Source organism: Rhineura floridana, chromosome 9 (assembly GCF_030035675.1).
Source record: "Rhineura floridana isolate rRhiFlo1 chromosome 9, rRhiFlo1.hap2, whole genome shotgun sequence".
Classification (NCBI taxonomy): Eukaryota; Metazoa; Chordata; class Lepidosauria; order Squamata; family Rhineuridae; genus Rhineura; species Rhineura floridana.
The window spans coordinates 64056560-64073247 of NC_084488.1; the positions used below are offsets into that span (position 1 = coordinate 64056560).

The 16688-nt window shown below is 44.2% G+C and overlaps 1 protein-coding gene across 2 annotated transcripts in view; it reads right to left on the minus strand.

Moving 5' to 3' along the window:
* DCLK2 (doublecortin like kinase 2) overlaps positions 1-16688 on the minus strand; it is a 137224-nt gene that overhangs the window by 34193 nt on the left and 86343 nt on the right. For both annotated transcript variants that reach the window (XM_061584679.1, XM_061584680.1), the window contains one exon: positions 5856-5913. In XM_061584679.1, coding sequence (XP_061440663.1) covers positions 5856-5913 — 58 coding nt within the window. The remainder of the gene's footprint in view (positions 1-5855; positions 5914-16688) is intronic.

A 16688-nucleotide genomic window follows, 5' to 3' on the forward strand; every position in this document is an offset into this window, starting at 1 on the left:
TACTCTAGTATTTCCAGCTGAAGTTCTACTGATACTGGTTTGGACACAAACATGCCCTACACTACTCGAGCAGTGAAGGGTCCCAATATCCACCAGCTACCCTACCAGCTGAAGCCCCTTGTGCTATATCAAACATTAGAAGACACAAGGAATTTCAGTGGGAGGAATGTGGTAAAGCCCTGATTTGCAAGCAGGTCTGCTTGAAGTATGTAGTGTATTGGACCCCCAGGCTTGACATACCAGGAACTGCTAAGTTAGCCCCAGGCTGTGGCAGTTTTAATTTCCAGTCCTGCCTTACAAGCAGCACCATGTTGTGGCCTTGTTCTCTTCATATCATTAGTTAGTAAAGTTCTTGTTGTTGTAGTTCCTCTGTGTGGCCTTTTTCTTCATAAATGCTTTTCACTGGTGATGAGGATGGGATTTCGTGAGGCACACAGAGTGTTTTTTCTTCATGCTTTAGAGGCTTAAAGGGAGACAACATTTCTCTTTAGACAGGATTACAACATCAACATGGGCCTTGTGGAAATCACTGCAAAGTACTCCAAGTCAGTGCTTATTTTTGTGGAAAATGGCCACCCAAGGGCATCTTGAAGAATTTAACCCTGAATATCCCAGCAAGTGGGAAAGTTATGCAGCCAGGCTGGAGTTTTACTTGGCAGCAAATGGCATTAGAGTGTGCTGTGTTACTCAGTGTCTGTGGGGCAGACACCTTTGACCTAGCCCAGGCCCTTGTAGCACCAGCAAAACTTGCTAATACATCTTATGAGAATATCCTGAAGGCTTTACAAGGACATTTATCTCCAAAACTGTCTGAAATAGCACAACATAATTCTTTCTACAAATGTAATTAGGGCCCAACAGAGAATGTGTCACTCTATGTTGCTGAACTTAGATAAGTGGCAAAACACTGCAACTTCCCCAACCTTGAAGAGATGCTGCAGGGTTGCCTGGTCTGTGGGTTGCATGATGAGGGCCTGCAAAAGCATCTGTTTGCAAAAAGACAGCTCACATTCAAGACTGCATTAGAGGAAGCTCTGGCTACTGAAGCAGCAGCAGCAAGCACCCAAGGAATGGCAAGGAATTCACCCTGCTCAGAAACCTAGCTGTCTAAAGATTCCAATGAACAACTTCTAGAGATCCACAGGCTGCAGTGCAAATGTTCATCAACCAGAGTAGTGCTGCAGGACCTCTGAGATTCTGACAAGATTCTCCAGTGAAATGTAAGAGCTGTGGCGGATCCCATGAATGCTGTGCCTATCGTTTCAGAGGTGCACAGTGCCGGTATTGTCAAAACGTTGGGCACACTGAGCAAGTATGCCAAGCCAAAGCAGAAGCAGCCACCCCCAGGAGTGTAGTGGTAGGGAAAACACCATCAAGGACACAAAGCAGTTCCACACACACTGTACAGAAGTCTTCTGCATATGACAACGCAGAGGAGATGATTAACCACATCCAGCCAGTGTTGCAGTACTCTGCCAAGGTGAAGGTGACAGTCACCATCCAGGGCACTCCATGAATAAGGGAAGTTGATTCTGGCTCAGGATACACTATCATCTCATCAGAACCTTACCTGAAAATATTTCCTTGTGGGGGGCCACAAATTGTCCCTTTTCACTCCAAACTGTTGTGCTCTGTGTAGTTGTGTTGCTTAATTTCATTTAAAAGCAGCACCGCAGCAGCAGAGAGTAACAGCAGATGTTGAAATGCGAGTGTGCCAGCGTGTGCGTGCATTTTGCCTAAGAAAGCAGGCTTTTACCCTGCATCAGCATCACTGAGACTTGAGACTTAGTAAAATAAGAAAAGCTACTTTATTTAGAGAAATACATTGTAGATAGAAAAGGCATACCTAGTTCTAACTAACTAGCTAAGTTGGAGGCATAACTCCCAGGTGTAGGAGTCAGCCCCATGCTCGGAGAGAGAGCAGAGACAAAGGGAGTCTCCTCTCTCCTGGTCAGCCGGAGGACAAAGGAATGGAAAGAGCAGAAGGAGGAGGGGCGGTAAGCTTCCCTAAAGGCGTCACAGTCTAGCGACAGAAGGAAGTCAGTCAGAGCATCACAGGTAAAAGGTAAACAAAGCCTATTCATCTGAAGGACCCTAGCCCTATCTTCCCTCTGGAGCTTAAACAAAAGAACAAAACAGGAGTTGCTCTTGCCCCACTTCCAACACAAACTTACTGATTAACAGGAAAATCATGTTCCAATATAAGGCATCTGTGAAGTTGAGGTGCATTACCAAACTTTCCATGGAACTTTACAGATATTGGTTGCTCAAAGACATTGCACCAGTCTCCTTGGCTTAGACTGGTTTGAACCATTGATGGCATTGCTCTCACAGGGGTCCACCAGATTGGTGAATCATTATGGGATAGCATCCTAAATGATTTCAAATCTGTTTTTGATAAAGGTCTTGGGGAATACAAGGGGCCTCCTATTTTGTTCTTGGATTCTACTGTGGCCCCCATCTATATGAAATCCCATCGTGTTCTGTTTGCACTGTGAGCAAAGATTGATGCTGAACTTGATCACCTCATAGAGCAAGGCATCTTGGACCCAGTGACACACCCTACATGGCAGACACCCATTGTCACTCCATTGAAGGCCAATGGCGACATCTGCATTTGTGGTGACTACAAGTGTACTATCAATAAAGCCCTGCATCAGCATCCATATCCAATCCCAGTGGTGAGTCATCTTTTGGCATCACTTTCACAAGGAAAAGTTTCTGCGAAGTTTGACCTGGCCCAGGCCTATCAGCAACTGTCTGTGGATGATGCTACTGCTGATGCTCAGACTATCACCAGTCATTGTGGAGCATTCAGGGTAAAATGCCTCCAGTTTGGTGTTTCTGTGGCCCCTGGAATTTTTCAGAGCTTAATGGAGGACATTCTTACCAGGTGCCATGCCATACTTTGATGATGTCTTGGTTGCTGGAAAATCCATTGCTGAACTTGCAACACGAGTGCGGGATATACTGCACCATTTTACTGTTGCTGGTCTCCGGGTCAAGCATGAGAAATGTGTATTTGGTGTTTCCCAAATTGAATTCTTTGGCTACAGTATTGATGCCGCTGGCATTAGGCCTACCCCAGCAAAATTTAAAGCAATTCATGAAGCTCCACTACCCCATAATAAACAGGAACTCCAAGCTTTCTTGGGACTCTTTAATTTCTATCACACATTCTTGAAACATAAGGCCACAGTGGCAGAACCATTGCATCACCTTCTTGACAAGCATGCTGCATGGCAGTGGACGGTCTGGCATGATAAAGCTTTCCGTGATGTGAAACACGTTATCGTCTGACAGTGTCTTGGTGCACTATGATGAACAGAATCCCTTGATTCTCACGTGTGACACATCTCCATATAGTATTGGAGCTGTGCTGAGCCACCAACTGGAGGACTCTTGTGAGGTGCCCATTGCTTTCTACCCCAGAACAATGTCTTCAACAGAATGGAATTATACCCAAATTGATAAGGAGGCCCTGGCTATTGTGGCTAGTGTAAAAAAATTCCATGACTATGTCTATGGTTGACCATTCACTACTGCTACTGACCATAAGCCGTTATTGGGATTGTTTGCCCCTAACCAGCAGACGCCTCAAATATTATCTCCATGCATGTTGCGGTGGGCGATTTTCCTGCATGCGTATGACTACACCTTGCAACATTGACCTGGCAGGAGCATTGCCCATGGTGATGCTTTGAGCCATATCCCTCTCCTTTCTGCTGGGGTTGACAACCCCTCCACTGGACATGCTGTTATTAGAGTTGTTACCGGAACCACCACCCCATGCTGAGGATATTGCCACTGCATCATCCAAGGATCCAGTTCTTGCCTGTGTTCTCAACTGGATGTGGAGGGGATGGCCCTTAGGAAAGCTTGAGGAGTAATTCAGACCATTTGTATCCAAACAACATGAGCTATCAGTGCACAAGGGATGCCTCCTGTGGGGAAACAAAGTTGTCATTCCCACTGTTTTGAGACATTGGGTGTTGGAGGCCCTACATGTCTTACACCCTGGTATAGTACGAATGAAGGCCCTGGGGCGCAGTACATCTGGTGGCCCAAAATGGACAGTGAGATTGAAGAATGCATCAGGAAATGTGAGAAGTGTCTGCTTTCAAGACCAGTTCCACCACATGCCCCAGTGCACCAATGGGAATCGACAAAAACACGATGGTCACAGCTTCATATCGACTTTGCAGGCCCTTTCCAGGGGCAAACCTTCTTGATTGTTGTTGATTCATATTCCAAATGGTTAGCAGTGGTTCCAGTATCGTCAATGACATGGTGTATTGTTATCAAGACTTTACACAGGCTTTTCACAACACGTGGGTTGCCAAACACCATTGTATAAGACAGTGGGGCTCAGTTCATTTCTGTGGAATTCCACACATTCCTGGATAATGGACTGATTTGGCATGTCATTTCAGCCCCTCTTCATCCAGCAACCAATGGCCAGGCAAGTTTTCTCCTGACACAACACATCACACCTTGTGCCACAACTGGAAGGAGCCCAGCTGAACTATTAATGAACAGACGACTAATGACTCTGCTTGATCGGATGCATCCTGACTTGACCGAGGACTGACCAAGGGAGTCCGCTGCAGTTCAAAAACTGGCACAGCTGTTCACCCCAGATGACCTGGTATATGTCAGGAACTACGGTGCTGGTGCAATGTGGATTCCTGTCACTGTGACCCAAGCTACAGGCCCATTGTCCTACAGGGCTCAAACACCAGACGGCCATGTGTTACATCGACATGTGGACCAGATGCGAGGATGAAGCCCAGCTCCATCAGCTCTCTCTGAGAGTTCTGGGAGTACTCAAGTGGAAAGAGACAATGAGCCAGTGGCTGCTCCGGATGCCAGACAAGAGCAGTCGCTCCTGGACCCTGAAGTGGACCAGCATGAACAAGAGCCAAATGGGGAACTAGGTGATGCACTATCAGCTTCAGTGCAAAACTGTCATCGATCAACCTGCATCGGGGCTCGTCCCAAGTATCTTCAGGACAATGAGAGCCTGGGGGGAGGGGTGTAGTGTATTGGCCCTCAAGGCTTACCATACCAGGAACTGATGAGTCAGCCCCAGACTATGGCAGTTTCAATTTCCAGTCCTGCCTTACAAGCAGCACCATGTTGTGGCCTTGTTCTCTTCATTTCATTAGTTAGTAAAGTTCTTGTTGTTGGAGATCGTCTGTGTGGCCTTTTTCTTCATAATACTTTTCACAGTACACAGGGTCCAACACATCGAGAGGACTAGAGACTACATGGTTTATGGAATTATATATGCTCAATATTATCTAAGATCAAATAGTATTTATTTCCCACTGAACCTTCATGTTCAGTTATTGTCATTGTGAAGATGCTTCATTTTTACATTGCCATAGTGAAAGCTAAGCTTTATTGTAATAGCAATAGCATGCTATTATTTTTCTTTGTTAAATTATACCAATGACATATATTTTCTGTTGATTTACTCAATAATTTACAAAACAATTATACCATTAAATGATACCATTTTTCTTTGTTAAATTATACCAATGACATATATCTGCTGTTGATTTAAGTAATTTACAAAAAAAATCACAAGCAATGCAAGTGCTACTATGACAAACATTTTGTTAAATCTTACTAAACGTAAATATGTGGGCAGAGATGCAGCTCTACAAAATTAATTGCCCAGATAAACTGTAAATTTAAATCCCTCAAGGTTTTGTAAATCAAGCCAAATTTGACAAGTTAACTATCTATGAGTTTAAATTCCTATAATTCTGCCATTGTTTGGAATTGATTGAGATTATTGTGGAAGGATCTCCCACCTTATGATGCTATGATTCTATATTCTCTCATACCTTTCCACAACATTTTCCTTTGTCTATAATCTTCAATGCAAACTCCTTTCCAGTGGACCTAGAAGGAGCAAAACAAAAAAGGAACATTACACAGAAATGCAAGGATTTATTCAATGTCTGGGTTTTAGTCAGAACACACACAGTGATAATAAAATCTCTTTTATCAATGTGAACAGATGACAAAATGAAGGTAGAACTGCTTTTATTTTGTTTCTCAACAAGTCATGTCTGCTGTTGCCTTGACAACCAAAACCAGGCTTTCTGCTATTATTTACTGAAGTGTGACCTAATGCTTCACATTTTGTCCCTAATTTAATGTTACATGTTCTATACCTTTCATTTAATTCTTTTTAACTGGAAGGCCTGTAGTTACATGACAATGTTTACAGGATTGTCATTTCAAACTATCAGGGTAAGAGGAATACAGAGATTCATTTTGAACTTTTTTGTATGGTATTTTTATAGCATTTTGATCAGATACTATGTAGATTTGAAAAATTTATTACACCACTAAAATCTTTTAAAGAAAATTTGTAGGAGAAATATGTGGCCATTCTACCAATTTCTGTTTTAAGTTGTTCTGTCTCAATTCTAAATACAAGTTCCCATTAACTCCAATGAATGATTATTTCCACTTATGTTTAAGCATGGCAGACTTACGAAAAAGTGAAAGCATTTTTAATTTAGTATTATTTAACTCTTTAGTGGAAATATTAAAAATATTTGGCTGAACAGCCTTCCAAATACACATTGCAAAACTGCCCATAAAGAGAATGAAAAAGTGACCACTATGTCTCTCAAATAGTATGTGTAATATAATCTCATCGATATGAAACCACATTGTAAGCATGTTCAAATGAAAATGAAAAAGTGGTAGTTTATTTTTTACTGCATACACAATTCATAAGGGCTAATTCACACACTGCACTTTTTTAAGGTATCCATTAAAAGGATACACCCAATAAAGTAGTTATATGCATGAGAGAACTTGCATATTGTACAGCTTCATTCACTTAAAAACAAGGTTTGCTGCAGCAATTTGCAAAAGAGTACGCAAGGTTACAATGTTTTGCCATCATGTAACATGTGAAATGGCCCGTACAGCTGTAGTACATTCTCCATTTCTGTCTACGAGATATCTCACTACTGTGTGATAGCAACAGGATTTTGTTCAAAGTGGATACTGCCAATAATGCTCAGTTTATATGAACAGCAAGAACAGTTTGCTTCAGATATAATTGGTCAATTCATTCTGTACATGTATAGTATAATAACTGCATATATTAAAGGTGTTTATTATGGAATAATACAGTTTGGCAGAGTATCACTGGTGTCAAAGCATAGCTGTGCTTGCTAGGTTGCCATAGTTACAGGTGGATACAGATGAGAACAAAAGAGGGTGGAAAGCATCTCAGTAGCATTTTGAGCAGGACGTACTGTGGGCTACATCCATCTCGAGATATGCAAATAGAAGAAATTCTGGCAGTAGCAATGTTCTGTGAACCTCTGCACTAGAGGAAGGCTTTGCGTAACACAGTATAAATGTCTGTCTTGAGACGTTATTGCAAAACCTTGTTGAGGAGACTGTGTAACACCTTGTGGTAATGAAAGCACACCTCTAGATCTAAGTTCTCTTTTCTCATGTAGGGATCTTGCAGTGTTAGAAAAGTGCTTTCACTCATGGGAAGACATCTCTGGAATCAGCCATATACTTTTAAAGCTGCCCTTTACTTAAAATTGGAAAACATTTATTGAATATCTCTTATTATCATTCAATATTACTGAATATTGAATATCTACACAACTATACAGGAGTCAGCCTAATGATGTTTTGAACTGCCGCAGCCTATAAAAGGAATATTCACATGAGGGAAATTGCCTGTACTTGTGGAGGTTCCTCAGCAATGTAGAACTCTGGGGAAAAAAATAAGATTCTACGTCATACAGGGAACCTGCACAAGTAGACCCAGGTTCATCGCTTCAGAGAGTCGCCTTTCAGCTTGAGAGCGAAAAGGACAGCGACAAGGGGCAGAGTTAGTATGCTCATCTCCACTGTCCTGTTGTATTTTTGGATTTGTGCAATACCTGAACAGGGCTATAGTTATTTAGTAATCTAGTAATTTGAAAAGCAGTGCCTAAAAAAATCAAGTATTTTTGCTATTTCAACAAAATTCAGTGTTCTTCTCCAGGACACTCCATTCCATTCCCCCTTCACCTGACTTTCATTCCCTGAGAGTCTGTAAGCATTCCATGATCACTGAGCATGCTCAGCCTCATTGGGCTTTTTGCAGGGGGTTTCTTCCCCTACCCATCAGCTTTTCCCCCCTAAAGATACTTTTTTTATGCCTGCACATGTATGTGTGTGGTGTCGTTTATCGCTACATAAACAACACCATTTGTGTCTGAACATCAGAAACAGAGGGAGTGCAAGGACAAAACATCTCATACAGGTAACCAAGGAGAAAACCATGCTTCAGAATAGGGTGCCTGCACCTCCGTCTCTCCCTCCCAAACTTTTATGTAAAGTTATGTATATTCAGAGCATTCCCAAGGCTACAGAGTATCTCCCAACACCTGCAGTCTCATTCAGTGCCTTGTACTGGCTAAACAACTCTTACTTACTCAACAAGTTGGAGCAATTCCCCACACGTAGAGGACACTGGGTAAGTATGCATTTTGCAGAAATGGGGTCCTATCATCAACAAGTACAAGTGAGCTCCCCCATACAACAGTAAAACATTGGAAAACACAGCCACACTCTATTCTGTCTTTTGCCTCTGTTAAAACTGGAGACAAGAGTCCACTCACTGCAACTCCAGGTATGTAAATTTTGGATGTGTAAATATTAACTTGATAATATATATATATCTCCCATTTGGTCCCATCTCCTCTTTCTTATACAGACTCAAACAGCCAACAATAAAAATTGTACCATGTTCTGTGCGTTGCCTATGTATAACATGGCACCCAAACAAAACGTTTCCACATGCAAGCCTCCTGGCTACTCAGCCATGGGAAGGAAGCCTTGATATACACAGAAAGGGTCTAGACCTAATGAACATTTAGTATTCTGCCTTTTTACAGTTTGTAATCACCCAATTATTCTCCCAATTTCTGGCAGGGAAAGTTCCTGTTTCCATTTGCATGTAAGTTTTATCAAACTGTATACAGGCATACCCCGCTTAACGTCACCTCGCTGTAACGTACATGCTCCATATGTCCCCATACCCCACTTAACGTTTGCGCGCTTCGCAATAATGTACACTTTATTGGCATGACGCCGCTGCCATCTAGTGGTGATTGCGTGCAGTACAAGTGAAGACAATTGCGTCACTTAAAGTTTATTTTCGCTTAAAGTATACTCTCCGGTCCCATTGCAAACGTTAAAGCGGGGTATGCCTGTACTGCTTAGATCTATCTTCCTGCCTGAAGGATTTTGGATCTGCAGAAAGCAAGAGAAACATCTTAAAAGCCCCAGGGTCATTAACTTTCTAAAGCTTACTTGGAGAACTGAATAAGGTTTACATGAGCAAACTGTACTGAGTGTAGGATTTAAGAAAGTTGTCTAATAATTTTGCTGTTGAAGATGCTGTAAGGGATTTCACTATGTTAGCTACCAATATTTGTTTTGACAGTAGAAAAAAACTAATAAAATATTTAAGGGTGAACTCAAACTACTTTCCTTTAGAATTTCCAACAGATCCAAAAGTAATTACTTTATACTAGCGAGCTGCAATTTACATATGGTCATAAGGACTGACAGATGTGCTACACCAAACTTAAGAACATAAGAAGAGCCTGCTGGATCAGGCCAGTGGCCCATCTAGTCCAGCATCCTGTTCTCACAGTGGCCAACCAGGTGCCTGGGGAAGCCCGCAAGCAGGACCCGAGTGCAAGAACACTCTCCCCTCCTGAGGCTTCCGGCAACTGGTTTTCAGAAGCATGCTGCCTCTGACTAGGGTGGCAGAGCACAGCCATCATGGCTAGTAGCCATTGATAGCCCTGTCCTCCATGAATTTGTCTAATCTTCTTTTAAAGCCATCCAAGCTGGTGGCCATTACTGCATCTTGTGGGAGCAAATTCCATAGTTTAACTATGCGCTGAGTAAAGAAGTACTTCCTTTTGTCTGTCCTGAATCTTCCAACATTCAGCTTCTTTGAATGTCCACGAGTTCTAGTATTATGAAAGAGGGAGAAGAACTTTTCTCTATCCACTTTCTCAATGCCATGCATAATTTTATACACTTCTATCATGTCTCCTCTGACCCGCCTTTTCTCTAAACTAAAAAGCCCCCAATGCTGCAACCTTTCCTCGTAAGGGAGTCGCTCCATCCCCTTGATCATTCTGGTTGCCCTCTTCTGAACCTTTTCCAACTCTAGAATATCCTTTTTGAGATGAGGCGACCAGAACTGTACACAGTATTCCAAATGTGGCCGCACCATAGATTTATACAACGGCATGATGATATCGGCTGTTTTATTTTCAATACCTTTCCTAATTATCGCTAGCATGGAATTTGCCTTTTTCACAGCTGCCGCACACTGGGTCGACATTTTCATCGTGCTGTCCACTACAACCCCGAGGTCTCTCTCCTGGTCGGTCACCGCCAGTTCAGACCCCATGAGCGTATATGTGAAATTAAGAGTTTTTGCTCCAATATGCATAATTTTACACTTGTTTATATTGAATTGCATTTGCCATTTTTCTGCCCATTCACTCCGTTTGGAGAGGTCTTTTTGGAGCTCTTCGCAATCCCTTTTTGTTTTAACAACCCTGAACAATTTAGTGTCATCAGCAAACTTGGCCACTTCACTGCTCACTCCTAATTCTAGGTCATTCATGAACAAGTTGAAAAGTACAGGTCCCAATACCGATCCTTGAGGGACTCCACTTTCTACAGCCCTCCATTGGGAGAACTGTCCGTTTATTCCTACTCTCTGCTTTCTGCTTCTTAACCAATTTCTTATCCACAAGAGGACCTCTCCTCTTATTCCATGACTGCTAAGCTTCCTCAGAAGCCTTTGGTGAGGTACCTTGTCAAACGCTTTTTGAAAGTCTAAGTACACTATGTCCACTGGATCACCTCTATCTATATGCTTGTTGACACTCTCAAAGAATTCTAATAGGTTACTGAGACAGGACTTTCCCTTGCAGAGGCCATGCTGGCTCTGCTTCAGCAAGGCTTGTTCTTCTATGTGCTTAGTTAATCTAGCTTTAATAATACTTTCTACCAGTTTTCCAGGGACAGAAGTTAAGCTAACTGGCCTGTAATTTCCGGGATCCCCTCTGGATCCCTTTTTGAAGATTGGCGTTACATTTGCCACTTTCCAGTCCTCAGGCACGGAGGAGGACCCGAGGGACAAGTTACATATTTTAGTTAGCAGATCAGCAATTTCACATTTGAGTTCTTTGAGAACTCTCGGGTGGATGCCATCCGGGCCCAGTGATTTGTCAGTTTTTATATTGTCCATTAAGCTTAGAACTTCCTCTCTCGTTACCACTATTTGTCTCAGTTCCTCAGAATCCCTTCCTGCAAATGTTAGTTCAGGTTCAGGGATGTGCCCTATATCTTCCACTGTGAAGACAGATGCAAAGAATTCATTTAGCTTCTCTGCAATCTCCTTATCGTTCTTTAGTACACCTTTGACTCCCTTATCATCCAAGGGTCCAATCGCCTCCCTAGATGGTCTCCTGCTTTGAATGTATTTATAGAATTTTTTGTTGTTGGTTTTTATGTTCTTAGCAATGTGCTCCTCAAATTCTTTTTTAGCATCCCTTATTGTCGTCTTGCATTTCTTTTGCCAGAGTTTGTGTTCTTTTTTATTTTCTTCATTCGGACAAGACTTCCATTTTCTGAAGGAAGACTTTTTGCCTCTAAGAGCTTCCTTGACTTTGCTCGTTAACCATGCTGGCATCTTCTTGGCCCTGGCGGTACCTTTTCTGATCTGCGGTATGCACTCCAGTTGAGCTTCTAATATAGTGTTTTTAAACAACTTCCAAACATTTTCGAGTGATGTGACCCTCTGGACTTTGTTTTTCAGCTTTCTTTTTACCAATCCCCTCATTTTTGTGAAGTTTCCTCTTTTGAAGTCAAATGTGACCATGTTAGATTTTCTTGGCAATTGGCCAGTTACATGTATGTTTAATTTAATAGCACTGTGGTCACTGCTCCCAATCGGTTCAACAACACTTACATCTCGCACCAGGTCCTGGTCCCCACTGAGGATTAAGTCCAGGGTTGCCATCCCTCTGGTCGGTTCCATGACCAACTGGTCTAGGGAATAGTCATTTAGAATATCTAGAAACTTTGCTTCTTTGTCCTGACTGGAACACATATGCAGCCAGTCTATGTCCGGGTAGTTGAAGTCACCCATTACTACCACATTTCCTAGTTTGGATGCTTCCTCAATTTCATATCTCATCTCAAGGTCTCCCTGAGCATTTTGATCAGGGGGACGATAGATCGTTCCCAGTATTAAGTCCCTCCTGGGGCATGGTATCACCACCCACAACGATTCTGTGGAGGAGTCTGCCTCTTTTGGGGTTTCGAGCTTGCTGGATGCAATGCCTTCTTTCACATATAGAGCAACTCCGCCACCAATACGTCCTTCCCTGTCCTTCCGATATAGTTTATATCCAGGGATAACCGTATCCCACTGGTTTTCTCCATTCCACCAGGTCTTCGTTATGCTCACTATATCAATGCTCTCCTCTAAGACCAAGCACTCCAGTTCTCCCATCTTGGTTCGCAGGCTCCTAGCATTAGCGTACAGGCACTTGTAAGCAGTGTCTCTCTTCAAGTGTATTTGGCACTTGTGGTTAGGCCTGTGGTAATTTTGCTCTTCTGAATTTATATCCTGTGCCCCTGCTCTCACAATGCCTACTTCTAGGCCTACCCCTTTTAAAATTTCATAATTTCTTTGGTTTTTATTCCAGGGGGGAGGTTTATTCCGAACCGGACCTTTCTCAGCTCCTGTCAGGTTTCCCCCCTCAGTCAGTTTAAAAGCTGCTCTGCCACCTTTTTAATTTTAAGTGCCAGCAGTCTGGTTCCATTCTGGTTCAAGTGGAGCCCGTCCCTTTTGTACAGGCCCGGCTTGTCCCAAAATGTTCCCCAGTGCCTAACAAATCCAAACCCTTCCACCCGACACCATCGTCTCATCCACGCATTGAGACTGCGAAGCTGGGCCTGTCTGGCTGGTCCTGCGCGTGGAACCGGTAGCATTTCAGAGAAAGCCACCTTGGAGGTCCTGGCTTTCAGCATCCTACCTAGCAACCTAAATTTTGCTTCCAGGACCTCACGGCTGCATTTCCCCATGTCGTTGGTGCCAACGTGCACCACGACCACTGACTCCTTCCCAGCACTGTCTACCAAACTATCTAAACGACGGGCGATATCCGCAACCTTCGCACCAGGCAGGCAAAACACCTTGCGGTCTACACGCCCATCACACACCCCACTGTCTATGTTCCTAATGATCGAATCACCCACTACAAGGATCCCTCCACCCCCTGGAGATATATTCTCGGCACGAGAGGATAGCTGCTCATCCCCCAAGGAATGGGTCCCTTCTAAGGGATCGTTTCCCTCTTCCTCAGCTGGATGCTCTCCTTCCCCGAGACCATCGTTGTCCATGATAGCAGAAGAGCTATCATCGTTGGAGTGGGACACAGCTATAACGTCCCTGAAGGCCTCCTCCACACACCTCTCTGCCTCTCTCAGCTTTTCCAGGTCCACCACCTTGGCCTCAAGCAAATGAAGTCGTTCCCGGAGAGCCAGAGCTCATTGCACCGAGAGCATACCCATGACTTCTGTCCAACAGGCAGATAGTCGTACATGCTGCAGGCGGTGCAAAACACTGGAAAGCCCCCACACCCCTGCTGGCTTCTTACCTGCATAGTTTTGTTTAAGGTTTATTATGTCAATGGGTTGGAGACTGCTGTTTAGTTGAGGTCAGGGAACAGACGGGCAGAGTGGGGGGCCCTGGCCTCCTCGCCCTGCTGCCGAACTCGCTCTGCTGCTTAACTTGCCTTGACGCTTCGTCAGCTGGGGCTCCCTCTAGCTCGTGGAGCAGGCTCCCTCGCTAGGGTGCTCTGACTTTATATGTGTGGCTGGTTCCTCCCAGCTACTGCTGCCAGCCAATGATGTGTTACTTGAGGCTGATGGCTATCAGCTGGGGCTCTTTAGTATTCTCTCAGGCTTCCTTCCTGAGCGAGGGGCGGGGCTGTTTAAGCTTTTGGCTGCTTTTAATCTCAGCAAGGGGCTGCGCCTTCCAGGCAAGTCTTTTGTGTTTGTTGTTTTCCCACCTAGAACAGCCTGACCTTTCTTTAACCTAGGGAAACAGAGCTTGTGGTTGTGTTTCAGGAAGGCTGAAGCTGCCCTTTTTAGCAAGGACTGAGCTGACGCTCTCCCTGTATGTATCGGTGGAGTTTCCTTTTCCCCCTTCTCTCTGACTGGAATTTAGCCTTGTTTACAGTGTCCCCTGAAGCTTTCCTGCTAGGGTGGTGTTGAAAACTAGCTTTCTATACGCTTCCTTCTCCTAGGATCTGTCTCCTAAGATATAGGTTCTTTCAGGATTTGGCTCCTAGCTCAGGGTGACCTTGGGCTGCCCTTATTAGTTATTGCTCTGAGCTGTTTTACTTCAATTAAATAATGGAATAAATGGGAGCTACTTACCCTCTTTTCGCTCTGCTGCTTAACTCGCCTTGACGCTTCGTCAGCTGGGGCCTTGACGCTTCGTCAGCTGGGGCTCCCTCTAGCTCGTGGAAACTTCTTTTCCTTGTTTCCAGATTACTTGAACCCCTTTCATTTTCATTGGCTACTGTTTCCTCCATTTGAACTTTTAAACCCCTTCCCTTGCCTGCCTTGCTCCCTGCTCCCTCTTCTTTTCCTATTCCCTCACAGCTGGTACTACCTCATCTTCCTCCTTACTTTCATTCCTAGACCATCTGCTATATCCATTCCTCCTTCACTTTTTCCTGCTCATAATTTCTCCTTTTTCAGGCACTTGCCTCCTTTCCCTCTGTCCATTTAGTTACAACATGTCATAACGTCTATGGCTTGGATCCTAAGACTGATGACTTAAGGAACCTCATGGAAAGAGAATTTCCCATCCCCTATCCCCACCAGAAGCCTCCTGCATCCCCATTCCATATTGTTCAAAAGCCCCCCAGATCCTACAAAGAAGCTTTTTGAGAGTTAACAGGTGGACACATGGGGGGGATGGTAAGCTTTCTCTCAGTGAACTTTTATTTTATTTTTTATTTATTATTTGATTTATATCCTGCCCTTCCCCCCAGTAGGAGCCCAGGGCGGCAAACAAAAGCACTAAAAATACTTTAAAACATCATAAAAACAGACTTCAAAAAAATGCTTTAAAAACATCTTTAAGCAAACAGTTTAAAAGCAATTAAAAAAAAAAGGTTTAAAAACATTAGAAAGCAATTCCAGCACTGATGCAGACTGGGATAAGGTCTCAACTTAAAAAGCTTGTTGAAAGAGGAAGATCTTCATTAGGCACCGAAAAGATAACAGAGATGGCACCTGTACAATATTTAAGGGGAGGGAATTCCAAAGGGTAGGTACCGCCACACTAAAGGTCAGTTTCCTATGTTTGCAGAACGGACGTCCTGGTAACATGGTATCTGCAGGAGACCCTCACCTGCAGAGTGCAGTGATCGACTTGGTATATAAGGGATAATATGGTCTTTCAGGTATCCTGGTCCCGAGCTGTATAGGGCTTTAGTATAGCAAAACTAGAACCTTGAACTTGGTCCGGTAGCAAATGGGCAGCCAGTGCAATTCTTTCAGTAGCACAGTGACATGTTGGCAATACCCAGCCCCAGTTAGCAGTCTCGCCACCACATTTTGCACCAGCTGCAGCTTCCGGATCAACCTCAAGGGCAGCCCCAGATAGAGCGCATTATAGTAATCCAGCCTGGAGATTACCAGTGCATGCACAACAGTGGTCAGGCTGTCAGTCCAGAAATGGCCGCAGCTGTCTTACCAGCCAAAGCTGGCAAAAGGCACTCCTAGCCACTGAGGTCAAAGGGAGGGAATTCCACAGGGTAGGTGCCGCCACACTAAAGGTACGTTTCCTATATTGTGCAGAATTAACCTCCTGATAAGATGGTATCTGCAGGAGGCCCTCACCTGCAGAGCGCAGTGATCGACTGGGCATATAAGAGGTAAGATGGTCCCAAGCTGTATAGGGCTTTGTACGCCAAACTAGAACCTTGAACTTGGCCCAGTAGCTAATGGGCAGCCAGTGCAATTCTTTCAGCAGCGGGGTGACATGTTGGTAATACCCTGCCCCAGTGAGCAGCCTCGCTGCCGCATTTTGCACCAGCTGCAGCTTCTGGACCAACCTCAAGGGCAGCCCCACATAGAGCGCATTACAGTAATCCAGCCTAGAGGTTACCAGTGCGTGGACAACAGTGGTGAGGCTATCCCGGTCCAGAAATGGCCGCAGCTGTCTTACCAGCCAAAGCTGGTAAAAGGTACTCCTAGCCACTGAGGTCACCTTGGCCTCTAGCGACAAAGATGGATCCAGGAGCACCTCCAGACTACGGACCTGCTCTTTCAGAGGGAGTATGACCCCATCCAAAGCTGGCAACTGACCAATTTTCTGAACTTGGGAACCACCAACCTACAGCATCTCCACCTTGCTAGGGTTCAGACTCAGTTTAGTGGCTCTCATCCAGCCCACCACTGAGTTCAGGCAGCGGTTCAGGGCTTGCACGGCCTCTCCCAATTCAGATGTTACAGCTGGGTATCATCAGCGTACTGCTGACACCTTGCATCAAATCTCCTGATGACCACTCCCAAGGGCTTCA